The sequence below is a fragment of the Tachysurus fulvidraco genome, chromosome 2, assembly GCF_022655615.1.
Source record: "Tachysurus fulvidraco isolate hzauxx_2018 chromosome 2, HZAU_PFXX_2.0, whole genome shotgun sequence".
NCBI lineage: Eukaryota > Metazoa > Chordata > Actinopteri > Siluriformes > Bagridae > Tachysurus > Tachysurus fulvidraco.
In genome coordinates, this window is record NC_062519.1 from 39074639 (window position 1) to 39095992 (window position 21354).

Below are 21354 nucleotides of genomic sequence, written 5' to 3' on the forward strand. Positions count from 1 at the left end.
TATATATATATATATATATATATATATATATATATATATATATATATATATATATATATATATATATATAAACACTTCTGCACGTGTTTATTTTGGTACCAAAATTTATTCAGATGCACCTTGTAGTTTTTGAGATATACTCATTTAAATGTTGGGTGTACGTTGTTTGAGAAATGCTTCAGAAAACTGAGTCAGGCACGACAAACAAAACAAACGTGTAGCCAATGAGCAGAAAGGGGCGTGTCTTGTCAATATGTGGTGGAGAGAGAGTTCAGTGCGCATGTGTAACATTAGCCGAGAGCGATTGAAACATTGACCTGGCAGATAAAAACGAAAAGCAAGAAAGACTTACGATAAGGCAAGAAGCAGGACCCGTGTTAATATAGGATCAGCTTTCCAGCGCTGGAGAGAACTGAAGGAGCGAGAAGGCCTGCGATGGGACGCCGAGGTCGCTTTTTTCCTTCTCGATAGGTGAGTAACGTTGGTTTTGCTTTGTTACACAGAACTAATATATGCCTTTGCCCTTTGCATGATTATGCTTGTGTGTCATTTTTGCTTGTTTGTTTATCTGCAATCGTATTGTTCTTCTCTTCAGCTATGATAAAGACACATTTCTTTCCATTAGTCGCCTGGGTTACTTATGTATGTGTGGGCGGAGCTATCAGTACAGGGGTGGGACCCGTTTGGGTTAGGGGCGTATTCGTTTTGGTGATTTCAAATGTCAACATTGGCTTTCAAACATCGTACACCCCACCTTTAAAATAGAACAAGTCATTTTCAAAAACAGGCAGAAAAATAGACCTAGGGTGGAAGGTTAATATCTGTATTTAAGATATACTGTAGATATTTATATTGTATAATATAGTAATATAATATTGCATAGTAATTGACTTAATGTCATTTATTTCTAAATATTTAACATATGTAGCTTAACTTCTCTTTATGTTGACTTCATAAATTGGTATTTTAAGATGCTTTGTCATTATTTCAACTTAATATCTAACTATTAAACTTAAATTCAAGATATATTATTGTGCGCAATATTGTTATGTCAAATTACTTTTTCGAAAAAGCTAAAAAAGAAACCCCATATTTTGAGGTACAATAATCACATACTATTTTGATATAATAAGATATGTCTTAATATTGAAAATATTAAATGATTATGGGCTATTAAATTGGCATAAAGTCAATTCTGACATACATACAGTATTTTATTTTATTTTTTTCACAAAAATTCAGGCATTTCCATATGGCCTTATTTTATCTTATCAAACGTTTCCATTTCCAAATTGATGGTTTGTTTAAAATGGACAGTAGTGGAGGAAAATTAGTAAATGTTACTACATTGATAATAAGACACCACAAAAAGTGCATTAATACGAACCCCTGATTTAACTCGCAGCTGGAACTACTTTCAAAGCCGCTGTTTTATTTATTTATTTTAATTTTTTTCCAGAACGAGCCCACATCTGACCAATCAGAGCTGAGAGCTCAACATCACCGTGGAATATAAAGTGTAATACATGACACACAAGTCAACTGGCAAATGTGTTTAATGGCTGGACATGCTCACAGTGAACCGCAGATGGTGTGAAGTGCCAATTATACACATGGACGAGTGAGAATATACTGAGAATACTGCACACGTGATCTTCGTATTGTGTGACAGACTGTGATCCAGAGCTAGATTCAAATCTTTAAATTGGAAACATTTTATAAATTTGTACTTGCCATATTTAAAAGAATTCATTTGGAACATGTGCCTTACTGTATGTCGATGGGTATTTTTGAGCCGGATAAAAGGTTACGTAACGATTACGTACGATTTCAGATTCTCAGGTCTAGCTGTGGAGCAGCAGCATGCCATACAAACCCCTGCCATCATTTCAGGAATATTATTCTAATCACCCGTTAAAGCAGAGACTCTCAGATGCCTAAATCTAATAAAGCCTTCAGTACATGATCCCGACTAGCAAAACTAGTACCGCAACTAAACATTTTTGCTCAAACCTCAACCTAAAGGCTTATAAGGCCACCTTGTGTGCTAGTAATTCTCAAAATTCTCCATGCCTTGGCATCTATACACGACAATATTACAGAAGAACCTAAATTACAGTCTATAAACAGTTTCCTTGTTTGCCAGATACTTCAATGTCTCTCTTTATGTCAACACACACATACACACACACACACACATACACACACACACACACACACCTCTCATTACACTCTTTTACGTCTATTCTCCACATCGTTTTCGTCAGCATAACAGTAACTCGTACGTTAATGTCTTTGTACCTTGTGTGTTCTCTGCAGCACACAGTTTGTTTTAACCATTTCAAAGAAGCGATAAAGACAAAAACACACAAATTAAAAAGTCGTCCATGTTCCGTTTCTTTTTTTTTGCCCATGGAAAATTCAGTTTCAGTGAGATGACATCATTATCATAAAGTCGTCAGTTTCTGGTTATACCAGATTGTGATGAGAAAATTTTAGAGTCTTTAAAAAAAGAGAGAAAAAAAAAGAGGAAACGATTCTTGAGTGTTTTGCGCTTGAAGTTCTCATGCTAAGGGAGTTGACTGTGTGTGTCATCCCGCTCACTTTGCTTTTCTTTTCTCACGCTCTTGTAGCTTTCTCTTCCCGTCATCTCCATCCAGTGTAAACAGCGCAATGGTGTGAAGTGTGCGTCTGCTGCTCCGGTTCAGAGGTGGGAGGAGGTGGAGAAGCACAGCTTCAGGGTGTAGGGATTGGAGCCGTCTGTGGAGAGGAAGAGAAATCTAGTCAGACTTTCGGATTAAATGACAGCACTGGATAACAGGATGTGATAAGAGAAAAGTTGCTAAACCAAAAAAAAAACGTGTTTTACATGAATTTAAAAGAAAAAATACATTTGGCCTGGATTACAAATAAAAAATGAAAAAGAAAAAAATTTGCTCGATTAATAGCAAAGCAGAAACATGAGCGCAAACTTCGGTTCTGCTAAACATGACGAATAATGGTGACCAAGTAAAACACTAACAAACACTACTATAAAGATAAGCTTAGATTTTGTCTTTAGCATGGCTAACGTAGATAAGCTAAGGTTAGCATTAAATATAAGCTACAATACTGTAACTTAGGGACGCTTAGCTGTTTTAGCAGGTTCTAAAAGAGCTACCTGAATTTACTAGAGAATTGTGTTATTGACTGGTTAAAATGTGATTTGTTAGTTACAATAGCAAATTGTGGTTACATTTTATCATGGATTGTGGAAAATTTTACCTCAGAATATATATAGGAATCCATATGATATCGATTGTAAATTGTAAAAAGTACTTAATATGTATTCTCATCAAAAGTATTAGGTCGATATATAGAAATAAATCTGTTGGATAAGAGTTTGTTTGCTAAAACTTCAGGGCAGGACAAAAAATGCTAACGTAATCATTCACGACTTTTCCCCAACTCATGTGAGCTCAGAAGAAAGTGATACCGATTTTGTTCAGAGCTAAGAGACAAGAGGAAGATAAGGAGGTAGCTGTGGACTCACTGGGTATTCTGATCTGGTAATGATTCAGTACTGTCAGTACTTCCACTGCGTGGGTTTTGCTGTCAAATTCCAGGAGGCCGGAGATGGTTTTGGAGCTCGCTGTAAACACACACCATATACAGACCACATCACCTATCATCTTTAATTCAATTCAGCTTTATTTGCACAGCACTTTTAAGAAAGGACATTGTCACAAAGTTGATTTATAGAAATGTATAATTTACATTAATCACAAACCACCAGAACCAGCAGGTACAGAGCCAGTTATTTTTACCCACATCCATAAACTTTACTCTACACTACACCACTAGAACCCTAATGTCTCACTTTACTGTCTGTAATCACATTGCGATTCTGCTTCACCCTGTACACTCTGTTATATCCTTTTCTGCCAACTTTAATTGTATATAACTGTAAATCTATTGCTTACCCTAGTTCATACCCCTTTATGTATATTATCTGTACATGCTCTGTATATGTATTGGTTACTCTTGTACATACAATTCAAATAGAATTTGCACAATATACATCTGTATTTGTTCCTTTGCAAATTTTGTTGCTATCTATCTATCTATCTATCTATCTATCTATCTATCTATCTATCTATCTATCTATCTATCTATCTATCTATCTATCTATCTGCAAGAAAGTTCATCCACCTATCAATCAATCAATCAATCAATCAATCAATCTATCTATCTATCTATCTATCTATCTATCTATCTATCTATCTATCTATCTATCTATCAATTTCAATAAAGTCTATCTATCTATCTATCTATCTATCTATCTATCTATCTATCTATCTATCTATCTATCTATCTGTCTGTCTGTCTGTCTGTCTGTCTGTCTGTCTGTCTGTCTGTCTGATCCAGATGAACTTTCTTGTTGGTTGCCAGTGTAATTCTTTCCTACTCTTGTTTTTTTTTTTGTAGAAAATGAAGACAACATATTTCAAATAGATGAAAGCACAGGAAACATTACTATGCTAAAGCCAGCGGATATTGCAGGCCCGATCTTTCTCACAGTTTTGGTAAATTGCCATTATTATTACTATTATATCTACTAAATTGTACAATTTGCATTCACTAATTGAAATTGTGATTTTGTAAAAAATTCTCATCACAGAGGCCATCCTTAAATAATATTCTTGTTTGCCGTAACCCGACCGACCCTGTCAATTTAGGACCGACTCAATTTTTTATTTTTTTTGCTTTAAGTCCGACTGACTTGCCGGTTGTAAATTTGCGTTAAGACCAACCTTTTATTTCTTTTACTCTTCAAACAACTAATACAAAAGCAATAAAATAATATTAACAGGTTCGGGCACCATAATACATCTAAAAATGTCATTAAAACAGCTCGACACCGCTTTAACCTTAGCACGAAGTTCTAGAAAAACTGTGCCCAGCATCAAAATAAGGTTTGCAATGATGCGCCTGAAGGCACGGGTTTAAGACCCAGTCAGTGACGTCACGATATGCTAATTTGATTAGATATACTATATGCTAGGTCATACCTATGTAATCACCATCACCAAAATTGTACTTTTTTTTTTTACATTAAAGCTTGAAAAAAAAATATAGACCTACCTACCGACCCTTTTTTTTTTTTAACTGTTACTGCAAACCAAAATATTTTTAAGGATGACCTCATTTTCCAACTCTTGAAGTGTGAGTTCACTGTGTGAAGACATTTCTCAATCTAAATTGAGTTTGAGTTGTAAAGTGAAAGTTGGACAATAAAATCCAATTATTTTCTAATAGTTGTGAAAGAAAGCTAGTTTATTAGCAGTTAAATAACCAGCAGGTTTATAGAAATATAAAAAATCTGAATAAAATGACAAAGTTTAAAAATTCAATGTCCGGACAAAAAGAAAACCTCATCCTCACTGTGCTGCACTGCGGTGTCTATTGTAATCTGTTGTACTGTCCTGTCTTGTCTGTTTACACACATATACTTATATAGTACCTTATGAGTAGTCTGTTTAGTTCTGTGATGTCTCTTTTAGTTCTGTGTTTTATGCAGCACCATAAACCTGGAGGAACTTAGTTTCATTTTACTGTGTACTGCACCAGCTGTATTCGGTTTAAATGACAATAAAACCTTCTTGACTTGACGTGGTGATGGTAGTGAGGAAAAACTCCCTGATACGATATGAGGAAGAAACCTGGAGAGAAACCAGACACTAAAAGGAACCTCATCCTCACCTGGGTGACATTGGAGAGTATGATTATTAATCATGTCTCTTCTATAACTGAGTAGTATACGGTGAAAAAGTACAACTGCATAAACAGGGATTCATTCTAGTTATATAAGGTTTTCATCTCACTGTTTCCTATCTTTTAATCTCATCAAATAAAGAGATGCTCACTATGTTCCCTTACCGGAAATCTCATATCGAAGTCATATTTTCTGAAGCCTCTCAGCTCAGAAAAAAGGGTGGATGAACTCTCAACAAACTTCTATATATGTGTCTTATGTACATATGTCTTAGAGTTAAAAGAAACCTTCCTTTCTAGAACTGTGTACTACTGTATATGGCCAAAAAGAATGCAACCAGGAAATTCATCCTAGATTTAACATGAAGTCTGTCTAGTTGAAGTTATTGAACTGCTCAATGCAAAAGATTTGTTTGAGTGCAAAACTATCAAGTCCTGAAGCTATTGTGGCAAAACTGTTTGCATCAACTGCGGCCCGTCCTCATGGTTTCTGAGTGGTGCCATTCACAATAATTTTATGTATCACTAAGCTGTGTGTTGGACATCTTCAGCAGCACTGAGTGGCCAAGGGACGAGACTCCAACCAGAAGCAATAGCAATTGATGTCTAAAGTAGCCCGATTAGCGAAACTGTAGAAAAAGCCATCTTCGTGGTTTCTCAGTAGTATCATCCACAATAATCACAGTCTCTTATGCCCCTTTTTCTTAAGTAGCACCAAAACGTTGCTGGTCTAGACTTAAGAAACGCTTGTGTCAGGGGCTGTGGGCGGGGCTACTGTTAGCGCATTTGATAATGTACCTAAAGTTTACTAATGTTTAATACACTTTTACTTTACCGCAATATGATACATTATCAGCACACATAATAGTAGGTAGCTACATGCTAAGGCTAAATTTTTTCTGTGTTAATGATAAAATAATGTTATGTACTTTCTCGATTACAACCTCCGTTTATACAGATTACACGGAGCTGCACGTACACGTTGGATTTGCCACGTTTGGATGCAAATGTAGGTTCACAAAGCCATGAGCTTTAACAGTAAAGCAACATCCGCCATTGTTGTTGTGTCTGTGTTTGCGGCTGCTGCACTAACGTTGCTGCGCTGGGTAACGTGACCCGTATACAGTGACATCGTACTCGGCCGTGATGGCTCTCTAGTCGGTGGAAAAGCAAACCGGTTCTTAGAAGGTTTGCCAGTGGAACCAACTTTGAACCAGCACCAGCACTAGCTCTGAACCAGCACTCGGTTCTTTTTGGTGGAAAAGAGGCATTTAAGGTTGCCATGTGGACCATAAATCAGCAACAGAGAGAAGTTTTTCAAGTGATGAGCTGCCAACCATCAGGTAGGATCAGGATCATACATGGATCTCAGAAGGAGTTATTGTCCAGAAGGCTGTGCAAGGTCTATATATATACCTCGTCTATGCCCCTGAACAAGTCTCTTATAAAACGTAAGTCGCTCTGGATAAGGGTGTCTGCCAAATGCCACTTACATTCAATCACCTTTTATGAGAAGGCTCATATAAACAACAATATTCTTCAGCACGGTGCATATAATAAACCCTCTGTATATCTGTATTGTCATTAATTAAAAAATGACGGGTAATTTTCCAGATTTCTGATGTTTATACTACACATGCTGATCATAACAAGACTATGCAATGTGTACACTATATATTTAACACTACTATTTATATGATCTTGTTTCCTGATCAAATATAAAGTGAGTCTGGCAATATAGCAGCATGGCAGTGTTTCTGAGTTGCCTTTTTTTCTGCTAACCGTCTCGCGGGAAACACAGAACGCAAAAGAATGTAGGAGAAGCGATGAACCAGAGCAGCTACATGTTTACACCGTATTTCTCATTAAGCTGGATGATAGGATTTAAAAAGGTCTACAATTCTCATGCGTCATCCATGAATAATGGAGTAAGAATCTGTATTTTTTAAGACTTTAGGCTTTACACTGAAGAAAGAAGAAGAAAAAACCCCACAACCCCCCCCCCCCCCACAACCCCAAAAAAACAGACCTAAACATGTAAACAAATGGACTTACGTTTGGCATCAAACACTTTATACTTGATGAAGCCCGGCACATCCTGTTCTGTGCATAACTGGAAAAAACAAGAAGACAGTGAATGTGGGAGTGTCACTGAGAACAAAGCATCAAAACATCTTTATTTGTTTTATTTATTTTTTTTATGATAGACTGCTACAAATTTAGTAAATTCCCTGATTTTTTAGCTTGAGCAAATGCTATCAAGTGCAAAATTAGAATATACGTTTTAATTTTTTTTTTTAAAACCCTGTTAATAATTCAGATTGCACTTTTAGTATACACATAAATCAGTGTACTTTAATAAGTTCACTTATAAATGATTCATTTATTTCTACAACTTCAGCTTTAACTGAATTTTCACAATTTTATATTAAATGGACTCAATCTCATTTGAAAAATGTTACTGTTTCCATAGAAACAACCTAAGAATTTGTTCGATGGAAATTAAAAAAAAAAAAAAATCTTTTTTAAATTTTTTTTTAAAAAATTACTGTAATTACTGGAAGTCGTTAGAGAGTTTGAATCCTAACCCTAAGGTTGTGGGTTCGAATCTCGGGCCGGCATGACAAGCTGCATTTTGTCTTTTATTTACTTCAAACTGGAGGGAAGAAATTTAGAGTGGTGACTTTCCACAGCATTGAACGTAACATTAATATTATATAAATTTATCCCTAATGAACAAGCTAGAAGTGAAGACGGTATGAAACGATATGAAGAAGAAACCTGTTTCTTTTTAACACAAATTCTTCTCTGCTGAAGCCATAAAACGTACAATGCCGAAGACCTGATTGCAAAACTAACCGGGGCAACAGCTTTCTATACGTGATTTTAGAGAGAGAAAAAAAAACCAAACCCTTTTGTGTTTTATTCATTATGTTATGCACTTTAAAAACACATACATAAAATACTCTATATATACTGAGAGAAATTATATTATTATGTAGTAAAATGTTATCAGAGCTTAACAGAAGGTGAGTTCTGACAGCAGCAGGTGACAGGGACTGAGTGTGGGTGGACGTTCATGACTAACAACTGCACCGACGACGGCGCTGCTCGACTCTGCTCTTTTTAATGCCATCTCTGCCTGCGTTTTATGGTCTTGTACAAACAGCACTAACCCTCTGCAGGTCGTCCTCAGAGATGGAGGGAGGAACGTTGTAGAAGTGCAACACACATGAAGGAGGCTGGATGATGTTTTTGGACGCCTGCCCAGCACTGGTGAAGCGATTGTTGCGAGTCATGGCGAAGTCTTTGTAGCTGCTCGTACCATCCTCCAGCTCAAAGACCTGGCTGGGGATAACTGCGTGTTGTTTGGACACACTGCATAGAGAGAGAAAGGAAGAGGCAGCGAGAGAGAAAGCACGAGAGAGAAAGAGAGAGCAAGAACGAGCAAGAGAGAGAGAGAAAGAGAGAGAACATGAGAATGCAAAAATGAGAAGAGGAGATAGAGAACGAGAGAGAGAGAGAGAGAGAGAGAGAGAGAGAGAGAGAGAGAGTACATGAGAATGCAAAAATGAGAACAAGAGATAGAGAACAAGAGAGAGAGAGAGAGAGAGAGAGAGAGAGAGAGAGAGAGAGAGAGAGAGAGAGAGAGAGAGAGAGCAGGAACAAGAAATGAGCGAGAGAAGAAAGCTTGACAGAGCACAGAGAGAGAGAGAGAGAGAGAGAGAGAGAGGGAGGGAGAGAGAGAGAGAGAGAGAGAGAGAGAGAGAGAAATTGATGAGCAGACGGTAAGAGACAAAATTACAGGCATTTCCATCAAAGAAGGACAAGAAACAAACAGAGGCAGACTAAACGGTGGAGGAAAGACACACAGGAACACAAAAGAAAAAAGTGATTATCATCCTTCAGAAGTGAAGAGAGCATCAGTCAGGAGAGACAGATTTAGAACACTGAAATCAGCCCTTCGGTGTTTTTTTTGGAAAAACGACAACACAAGCAACAGAAAGGAGACACGGATCCCGGCTAGGATAAGAAAAGTCAACCCACGGCAAAAACTACTGTATATCTTATTATAAACACCCCGACCTTCAGCTGCTAGTGCATTTTTCAGCTCGTTATAAATGGTTACTGCTCATCCTCAGCATAAATCCGAGCCAGTTTGGCAGTGCAGAGACACACAAGCGAGGCTTATGTAAATGTGCACAGTGGCTTAAATCGCTGTTGTATCTTTGGCACCTTTTTCAGCTCTGCAAATACCCGCACTTTAAGAGCCGGAGGATCAAAAACAGCAGCTTTTTACAAGAAACAAGCTGGTTAAGATAATGAAATGACAGGTTTAGCGCTCACATGCTACACTATCTCTTAAGTCAATTTGCTCCTACACCGGCGAATTATTCTGATGGATGAAGTGGGTCGATTCAACGAGACGTCTCTTCATCCCCCAAGGGCTCTCGAGAAAAATGCGATGAGAAAAAAATGAGATGGAGATTTCTTTAAGTGTGTGATACCAGATGAAGAGCAGTGATATTGCTGGAAGTTTCCGTAATGTCGCTTTCATTGTTCAAATAGTAATAAATGACTAAAAGCCCTATAATGTATTTTACTATTTAGAATTTTACTACAACTCTACATCTGTGCCAGATAGGTCTGATATGTTGAAGCAACAATACCAAAAAAAAAAAAAAAAAGGTTCGAATTATTTCTTAGACCAATCCTATGGCATATGTGGTCCAATTTTTTTTCACTCCTCTGCTCACAACTTTATTTCCTATCAGCAGTTAGCTCTCATTTGATATTTGATATCATATCATATCATATTATCCTGTCATCCATATCCTCATCCTTTCATTAAACACACACACACACACACACACACACACAAACACACACACACACACACACACACACATATATATATTATATATATATATATATATATATATATATATATATATATATATATATATATATAGAGAGAGAGAGAGAGAGAGAGAGAGAGAGAGAGACATTAGGAAGAAAAACAAAGCATAGAAGGAAGAAGAATACATTGAAGATGCCTCTATTTAATGTAGCTCTTTTGCTAATCTACCCATAAAGCTAGTCTTTTCCTCAGAGGCCAAAAAATGGAGTTTGCTCCTGAATTGTTTCAGTATTAAATGTCTTTGTCATGTCTCACTCTACAGTGGTGGTTAATATGAAACTTATATGAAAGTAGACACTCAGAACTTTAAGAATTTGTAGTGTTTCATAAGTACTTCTGTTTTCCATACAAATACAAGGGAAAATATATTCATAGAAAAGTTACAAAAAACGGCTTATTTTTCCACGGATGTTTCTGTCTTCCAAGTAAGCAGTGATCTCGAACCCATTTCTACTCTCTGAGATGCTCCAAGCGCTTGTTCATACAGTAATCGTCTAACATTTGAAGATGATTTTCTTCAACCACTAAAATTCTGTGTAAGCTTATCAACAGAGGGAAAAACACACGACTCACACCGGAAGTCCTGAATCGTTTTAGATCAGACTCGCAGACAGAAAAATAATTTTCCGTGAGACAAACTACACTACGAGTCTAGTGAGCGTCTTGTTGCTTGCTAATGTGAACATCAGGTAGGTCGAGGAGTTCAAGCAACTCTGAGAAAATGTGAAATCTATATCTGCTGTGGTTTCTTCATTTATGTGGTGACATGAGCTCTATTTTTACACACCATTAACAACCACGGACTTTATCTACTTCACACATGAGACTTGTTTAAATAGCTCACTATGGTCCACGGGGGCCAATCAACATACAGCACAAGCAACACACACACACACACACACACACAAACACACACACACACACACACACACACACAGGCTGCGTCTCTAACCACGTACCTACCATTCTATAACAAAACAGCTCATGGTGTGCTGTTTGCTTGTTATGATATACACACTGGGGAAAAAGAACGACTATTGACAAGAGCCTGGAGAAATGAGACGTTTCGGTTCGCTCTTGTTTCATAACGTCTGTTTCCTTTTCTTTCTTTCTTTTTTCAAACCTCTGACTGAACCACAGCTCTATAAGAAGACAAAAACACACACGTCACTGCGACTTCATCCAAGTAGCTGATTTATCTCACTGACAATGAATCGGCACATTTCCGTGCAGGTCACAAAACATCGGGTTCAATTAAGACGTCTGCGTGTGGTGGCATGCCTGCTGCGTCTTCCGTTCGTTAAGGCGGCTATTAGCAATCTAATGAATATTATCGAGCAGCGGGGGTCTGCTTTATGAATATTAATTAGTAAGAGGAGTCAGTCAATAGCAACTGTGAGAAGCAAAGGCAGAAAAAAAGGCACACTATGACAATTTATTTATGATTTTAAAACAGCTCATGAATAATACAAACATGTCTGAAGCTAATGGGATGAGTCCTTTAAATGCAGAGTGAAGATTTGCAGTCAAGCAATTAGCATAATGTAATTTGTTCTGATTAGAATAAAAACATGTGGATATTTCTGTTAGAAAGATTAGGCTTTTCTACGGTATTAACCAAGTGTGCTTTCACGTCGCATTTCACGATTCTTTAAATAGCTTTTGCCACATTTTGTCCTCAAGTTTACCTGCTGGCTAACTCTTTCTCTCTCTCTCTATCACATAACTAGCGCTAGTTAGGGCTCACATGTTCTTCTATTCTGCACGCATGAGCCACAGACCCCCGTGATTGGCTAGAGTCTCAGAGGAGAGAGTATATCATCCCACCCACCCTGAGAGCACACCAGTTTTGATCAAATATCGACAAAAATAAAGCAGACCTACAGCGATAGGGATAAAAGAGTGTATATAAATCACAAAAATCACCTGAGAATGGAAAACACTACAGAGTTAAATAAATTTTATCATTATAAAATTGTCTAGTTTTAGGGCACAATTGCTATTTTCGATGTAATATTTCGCCCGTAGATGTTTGGTTTGGTTAAAACCTTAAACAAATGAGTAACCAAATGAACTATGCATAAAAGAAAATGCTGTTGGAGAAAAGTATAGGACTGAATAAAGCTAATCATAAAACTCCTTCATTCTTTAGCCAGAAATGCAGTGATAGAAAAACAGGAAATAAACCATGTAGATTATTTTCATAAATAACTAGGTTTTTTTTAAAGGTTTTACAATTTTTTTGTTTTTGTTTTTTTGGCCCATGACATTTCTGCTGCATGATACTGTAGCATTTTCCTTTGGCACAGTTTCACAACTCTGCAAAAAAAATGCTGTATTATTATTATTATTATTATTATTATTATTATTATTATTATTATTATTATTATTATTATTATTATTATTATTGCTATTACTATTGCTATTGTCACATTTCTCATACCCCAGTTTCCAGTTTTTTTTGTGTGATACTATTATTATCTTCATCATTACTATTGTCATTAAAATTATTTATTTATTTACTTATTCTCTTTATATATATATTAACTTTAATTATGTCTGTTGTACTTCCCTACATGCTCCTTTTTTCATATATTTTCACTCCCACACCCAGTTACACTTACAGTTGCACGACACACACACACACACACACACACACACACACACACACACACACACACACACACACACACACACACACAAATCATACTGGCTGTTATGTATGTTTTGTTGGTCTTTGTATTTGTATTTGTATTTTGCATCTAATTTCTCTTCTGTAAATAATGTAATTGTCTGTTTGCATAATAATAATTAAAAAAATGCTGTAACCCTAAAAACACAGCGTGTTCGGTTCACTTCCTGCAGTTTTCGACTGATTATACAACACCGCTAAAAGTAGAGCATTTAAGGGTTTGATTCAAAGGCAGTAAACATTGCATATTTAGACAGATTGTATGATAAGTAAATGCACTTGGATAAAATAAAGGGCATCCGTACCACACGTTAAGCCTCTTGCTGAAGACTTTGATACTGTTAAGATGTGTGATGGCACGGTCGACCGCGTACTCATCGCCCATCTCCACCAGAGCCGTTCCAGGCACGCTCTTCATGAACTTCACCTGTAAACCAACACACGTACACAGAGCTGTTGACTTTCATAGCTTATTGTTTATTGGTTCAGCCCTCATTAGGGAAAAGTCAGGAGTGACAAAACACTGCAGCAGTTCCTCTCATGGCCCACTCACCTTCTCAATGTTACCATAGAGACAGAAGAGGTTGAAGATGCGCGTGCAGTTCATCTTGCTGGGATGCAGGCCGCTCACCATGGCAACAGAGCTGGAGGAGTGGCCAACGTAGGAGGAGGTCTGGGGGATAGGGTAGGCTACAACATCGGGCACTTCGTGGGAACTCCTCTTGAACCTGGAGTTACTGGGCAGAGGCAGCAGGGGGCAGTGTGACCCTGGATAGCCATAAGGCAGGGAGGGAAGAAAGAAAGAAAGAAAGAAAGAAAGAAAGAAAGAAAGAAAGAAAGAAAGAAAGAAAGAAAGAAAGAAAGAAAGAAAGAAAGAAATGTCCGTCACAAAAGGCAGCTCTTAAAATCCTGGTGCGATGATGACAAAATAAAAAAAGAACGAACGAGCAAGAGAAATTACACACTATTTTCTAGTCTGATGCACTCCGCTTCCCTTGCAGGTCCTGCTAATTACACCGTGCTTAGCAGAACACTACCTACTTCTCCCTCCTTCCCTCAATATGTCATATCATCTGTCCCTCCCTTCTAACATCCTTCTCTTCCTTCTCTTCTACCTCCCACTTATCTGCATGACAAAGGGTGAGAAAGCTTAATCATACAAACTGAGAAACAGCTGCAGAGTGACAGAGAGAAAAAAAAGACAAGATGAGATAGAGTAATAGAGACTGACCGTAACCGTTGTCGCTGTAGGCGGACGGATGCTCCCCCAGGATGGCCTGCCTCTGTCTACCTTTACCACGTTCTGAAATAAGAGCACATGTGCAGAGAAGAAGCACAATGGGGGTGTGAAAGTGCTAAAGAGTCCAAACAGACCACACACACACACACACACACACACACACACACACACACACACACACACACACACACACACACAAACGATCATCACACCTAGATAAACCAGGCAGGGATAGACAGACAGAAAAAAGGGATTAGAGGTGAAGTGTGATAAGATGTGAAATGAAGTGAAGGGCCACAAAAGTGAAAGAGAACCGATCATGTAGCCAAACAGTCAGATAATTATTTGTCAGTTTTCTTTTTTTAATATAGCACACTTTGTTAAGTCCATTTACTGCAAGGCCAAAACTTTACCGTTTCTCTGAGTTTCAATATTTTGCGATAACTATAACTGAAATTTTGAACACTGACTAAATCTTATCTTTAATTATTTTCATCACATGTCTGACAATGGACATCATTTCAGGATATGTGATACATTTTGCATCTAATTTTATATTAATGCACTCAATCTCAATCCCATTTGAAAAATGTTACCGTTTCCATAGTAACAGCCTTAGACTTTCTATGATGGAAATAATTATTATTTTTTTTTTTTAAATCGTGAGCAAATGATATATGAGTGCAAAATTGATTGATTTGAATTTTGTACCTTTGAGTAGAAACAAACCAAATTAAAATCATTACAACAAATTTCATCACTATTTCAGGTTACAGTTGTGTAAACAGGATGTGAGTTCTAATTAGTCAAGGACACAGGAGGAAACGGAAGATGCTAAGTTACATTACTCGGGTTCCGACTTTCTAATTTAAGTTCCTAGGACGTTATTTGCAGGCTTGCAGTTTTTTTTCTCCCACATCTGTTCCACCTGGCAAACTCATTAACAAGACATTAACTAGCGTAAAATGGGAACGGCTTTCTTACCGAGTTAATGATAGTTTTAGTCGATAATGTTAAGTTCACGCCACGAGTAGTGAGCACTGGTAGACCTCAGGGATGTACTGTGGGTCTCATCGTCATTATTGTCATGCACATGAGGATTCTTATCTAATCTGTTGACGACACGACAGTAATTGTTTTTTATCACTGCAGAGGATGAACGTGAGTACAGACCAGGGACAGAAGTCTATTTTCAAAGGTGTGATGCTAACAACCTAGATTTTTAACAAAGCAGAACCTTCAGGATTTCATTAAACGTACAGATTTTTATAATGGTAAGAGAGATGATTGACCAGAAGGTGATGATTCATGTGCTGATATTGTTGATATCTTTATCTTTAAGAAGGTGTTTAGGGAAGGAGTCTCCAGTTCATATGAATGCTGTTCATAGACTTTAGTTCAACAGTTCAGCATTCAACACAATCATCCCTCAGCACCTGTTTGAGAAGCTGAGCCTGCTGGGACTGAACACCTCCCTCTGCAACTGGATCCTGGACTTCCTGACTGGGAGACCTCAGTCAGTCTGGATCGGGAATAGCATCTCCAGCACCACTACACTGAGTACTGGAGCACCTCAATGCTGCATGCTCAGTCCTATGCTGTTCACTCTGCTGACTCACGACTGTGCAGCAATGCACAGATCGAACCATATTATCAAGTTTACCGATGACACGACCGTGGTTCGTCTCATAAGCAAGAACGACGAGTCATCATACAGAGAACAGCTGTCTCTGAATGTTGCTAAAACTAAAGAGATGGTTGTTGAATTCAGGAGAGTACAGAGTGAACAATCTCTGCTGAACATCGACTTATCAACTGTAGAGATCGTCAAGAGCACCAAATTTCTTAGTGTTCATCTAGCGGAGAACTTCACCTGGTCACTCAACACCAGCTCCATCACCAAGAAAGCCCAGCAGTGTCTCTATTTCTTACGAAGGCTGAAAAAGGCACATCTCCCTTCCCCCATCCTGACTACATTCTATAGAGGGACCATTAAAATCATCCTGAGCAGCTGCATCACTGTCAGTTTTGGGAACTGCACCGTCCTGGATCGCAAGTCCCTGCAGCGGATAGTGAGGACAGCTGAAACGATTCTGAAGAAGAATCCTGAAGAAGGAGTCTCTCTTCTCTCTATCATGGACATTTACTGTACACCACACCCTGCATCCGCAAAGCCAACAGCATTGTGGATGATCCCACACACCCCTCACTCTTCACCCTCCTGCCGTCTGGAAAAACGTACCGAAGCATTCCGAGTCTCAAGACCAGACTGTGTAACAGTTTCTTTCCACAAGCCATCAGACTCCTCAATAACTAAACTGAACTGTACTGAGCACAATACATACACACACACACACACACACACATATGCACAATCAACTTTATGGACTGAAAGACTCCTTCCCTAAACACCTTCTTAAAGATAAAGATATCAACAATATCAGCACATGAATCATCACCTTCTGGTCAATCATCTCTCTTACCATTATAAAAATGACCCACACCAAATACACACTCTTCCAATTAACATCCATGTCTACAGCACCATCATATCAAACTGTTTACATGCTGTTTTTTGCACACTGTTTTTTGCTCTTTGCACATTCTGTCTCACATTTCAGTTGATTGCTGTTTTGCACAATACAGTACAATACTTTACAATACCTCATTTAACTGCTGCTATAATACTAACGTGTTCAATCCAGTATTTTTGCACAGGTAATATTGATTGACATACAGTATTTACACTGGTCGGCTCTGTTTTGTGTCTCTTGTGTAATGTCTTGTAGTTTTTGTTTGCACTGTCTTTTGTCCTGCACTTTCTTGTTTGTCTTGTCCTGTACTGTTTGCATCAGGTTGCACAGATGCACTTTATGTGACTAGGATTACTTACTAAGTCTTTAACTCTGTCATTTAGCTTCTTGACTTGACTTGACTTTCAGCATTCTGTAGCAGTCTATTCTGCAAGACAAAAGACTCTGTGCTTTCTTTGAAATTTCTTGTATTTTTATACAAATAATAGTTAAATTAAATAAAACCATTGTTCTTGGTCAGAAATGCGTTGTAGCTCATGTCTAAATACAAATGCACCTAGAAATTTAATGCCGAAAAATGTAGTGGGTGACGACATATAAGTAGACAGAGCTTTACCAATTTGTAATTTCATTGTTGGTATTTCAGCTGCTCCCTATTCAGGGTCGCCAGAGCTGCAACCCACATGTTTCGCATATTAGATTTGGTGCATGTTTTATGCCAGACGCCCTTCCTGATGCAACCTTCCCATTTTATCCGGGCTCAGGACCAGCAATGAGAGTTAACTCTTCTCTGCCTGGGTTTGCTCCCTGCCAGGAAATCCAACCCCAGTCACAGCAAAGAGAGCATAGGATCCTGCTGATGGTTTTATTAAAAATATCTTCCACTTTTTAGAGCATTTCTAAAAAAATATAAGATTAAAGATAAAAAATAAGATTTTTCAGGACCAATGGCAGTAAAGCTCGACTTGATGTAAAATTTCGGCTTAGTACTAGTTAGAGTAAAAAGAAGGTACAAGGAGGAAGGGCAAGAAGGAGGCCAAATGCCAAACAGGACCATGGACAGTTTTAATGCATATTTAATGGTGCTTGCAAAGCAACATTCTTGTTATTGTGCCGGACACTTTTTCGGCGCATAACTTATCCCGCAGCTTTTGTCCTAGTCCCATGAATGAGGTGTCAAATCGACCGGCTCATTGAGGAGAGGTGTGCTATGACTTTTATAAGCGATCGGATGTCCGGAATTTCCGGTACGGAAGCTCAAAGTGGCTTTTTTTCTCCATAGACTTCCATTATAAATTTTGGAGGTTTATAACTCGGCAATTTTTCGAGTGATTTGCACCAAACTCGACCAGCTCCTTTAGGACCTTACTCTGGACGAAGTTTTATTTTCAGTAGCAACTTTTGTCCAAAAGTATGGCACCCCACCGGGTATTCACGTGACATCACGTGTAGCCCCGCCCCCAAAATAAGCACAACATGGACATGTCATACTGTATAACAAAACACTCAGCCCGATGAGGGGAACTGATGTCACGTGTAGCCCCGCCCCCAAAATAAGCGAAATCAAAACGTAAGCACAACATGGACATATCGTGTATCAAAACACTCAGCACGATGCGGGGAACTTGCCACGTGCAAGCACCATTCACATTTTCCTCAGGAAATGTACATTCTAGTTTCTTTTAATAGTGTCTTACAGCTGCTCATATAAACATTGTTTTAACTGTCATGTCTTCTTTGCTAATCAGGTCAAGCCACGTCAGGACACTGCATCAGTAAAAAGGACAAACCAAAGTGAAAAAGTAAGAAAAGGATTTTTTCAAGCTGTGATCCAGTAATGGAAATATGCATGAAGTAATGAGAATCCAACTGTGCACAGCGAACAACGCTGGAAAAAAAAAAGACCTGTTCCTTCACTTAAAGGTTTGTAACGGTTTGTTTGGGCTCACAATGGCACAATGAGCTCAACATTCACTTTCATTATAAAAGTGAACACAAGCAGCAGGATGGAGGTTGCTAAAGTTGATAAAGTGCGTGAGAATCCTGACTTTTTATAGTTCAATTACACAAATTTCAGAAGTTGGTTTCACAAATGGAGGAAAATGATGTCTTGTTTAAAAAAAAAAAGACTGCCTTGTTATGCTGTGCCGTTTTGAGATTTTTACAAAAAACAAATACAGCACGCATGTGATGAGAATTTCCGCACTGATGCAATGCGCCAGGCATTGTTACACCACTTCAAAGCAAGAGAAGGAACAAAGTCTTTCTCAAACCTGTCAGACTGGAAGGAGAACACAACAGAGCAGAACAGAATGCTCCATCTTCCTATCCATTTCTCCTCTTCTTTTTCTTTATGTTCCCTCTCGACTTAACTCTGGAGGCCTACAGGGAGAAGTCATGCAGAGTGGTGCTAATTGCTACAAAATGAGTGGTTAGCGGTGGGAGTTTGTGGGCACAGCCAGCCTCTGTTTTCCTCACAGTGAGGGTGGGGGTCTATTAAGATTCAAGGTGACCTTCGCACGGCAAATGCCGAGGTCCTGCACTACTTATCTCCTGTTCGCACAGCTTCGGAGATCATTATTTCTGTTCTTATTTTCATTTCGGTTTCGGTTCAGTGTTTTAATTTTCACCCGAGAGCTCGTTTAACGATTGGACCGTCTTACCATCCGATTGCACCATTAAATCCGAGTTGATTTGGCCTTGAATTTGGTCAAGCACCATTTGAAATTGTTGTTAGGAAAAAGGCAGGGGTGGGTTCAGTTAAGTGGGTGTAGAACAAAGAAATCTCTAAAGGGAGTCAATGATTTGAAATATAATCAATACGCTGCCAGTATGTGTTAAGACTGTGGAAAAGAAGAAAAAATAGATTATTAAAATAGCTTTGAGGATATTTTTTCTTGATGCTTTGTGCATATGGACTCCATTATTATACATCCAGGCCACTGATGAGCATTTCTTGTACTCCCTCATGATGTTTGTAATTTTACAAAGTGCTGACTGAAATACCTGTGTTCGGGCAAAGAAAAACAGCAAGGGAGGGAATGAATGAGACAGAGCGAGACATTCCTTTTATTGCTGGCAGCTCCATTAATACCCTTTTATTTATTCCTGCAGTCCCTGATTCAATTAGCATTCAAATTCCAGCATCCCTTCTGCACCTCAATAACAAACCAATGGTGGCTGACAACCCGCTGAGAGCTCTACACCCCAGACAAAGTCAAACAGACCTTCGAAACCCATCAAGAAGACTCCAGTCGATTGCTGAACATCACTGGTCCTCTGGTGATAACACTGTTTATCGTCTATTTGTGAAGAGAACCGGAAGGGGTCTCGGCGGTTACAGCAGTGCCGCTGTGATCCAGGCCATCCGTAAGCTGTCTAATCACATGGTGTTATGCCCTTGCAATGCATTTCTTCTGTTTCCAAGACTGTCTCACCTCCTCTTCCTCTTTATCCACTCAACATGCAATTTCCAGCGTTTTGATGCATTCTTTCCCTCCATTCACACCAGTTTCCATTACTTTCACACAGCCTTTTGATACCATGAGCCAGGAGTGTGCATTTGGGTCAACAAGGTCATACTGAATATGAATATGGCTGCTTTTTCAGGGGACATTATCAGTTATATGGTGGTAAATGACTGTGCCAAGTGTCTACGTTATTTTATTGCAAACGATGATTGACCTGTCTCAGGTATCTGCAATTGTGGACTGGTGTAAACCATTTGAGGATACAATAGTCAATAAGGCATTTCATGCAGATAATGAGCTAGTGGTAATGGCCCCAAAAAACAACCATTGAACACAATGTCTTCTCTATCCAGAATATCTACCCTGGTTTACTCTTTCTAAGTAAACTGATGAGTTTTTACCTGAGGAATTTGCCATAGTGTGCACCTGAAATGGAGGCTTTGATTTAACTAGTTTGAAAGACAGAACTTAGAAATATAGAACTTTTGGTCTGGTGTAACCCTTAAAATTATTATGTAAAAATCTACAATACAGGGTTAGCACCATCCATCTATCCATCCATCTATTTTCTGTACCACTTATCCTACATAGGGTCGGGTCAAGGGAAGCCTGGAGCCTCTCCCATGGGATTCAGGACACAAGGCATGGAAACGCTGGACAGGGTGCCAACCCATCAAGTGCACAGACACACACTTACACCCCTATTCACACACTACAGACAATTTAGAGATACCAAATATCCA

At 38.5% G+C, this 21354-nt stretch overlaps 1 protein-coding gene across 1 annotated transcript in view; it reads right to left on the minus strand.

Annotated features, from left to right (window-relative positions):
• Positions 1-1538: 1538 nt before the first annotated feature.
• LOC113646685 (heterogeneous nuclear ribonucleoprotein L-like) overlaps positions 1539-21354 on the minus strand; it is an 80241-nt gene continuing 60425 nt past the window's right edge. The window contains exons 7-13 of the mRNA XM_027153105.2: positions 14599-14670; positions 13921-14135; positions 13673-13794; positions 8931-9132; positions 7810-7867; positions 3533-3631; positions 1539-2760 (exon numbers count right to left, since the gene is read on the minus strand). Coding sequence (XP_027008906.1) covers positions 2705-2760; positions 3533-3631; positions 7810-7867; positions 8931-9132; positions 13673-13794; positions 13921-14135; positions 14599-14670 — 824 coding nt within the window. The 3' untranslated portion in view covers positions 1539-2704. The remainder of the gene's footprint in view (positions 2761-3532; positions 3632-7809; positions 7868-8930; positions 9133-13672; positions 13795-13920; positions 14136-14598; positions 14671-21354) is intronic.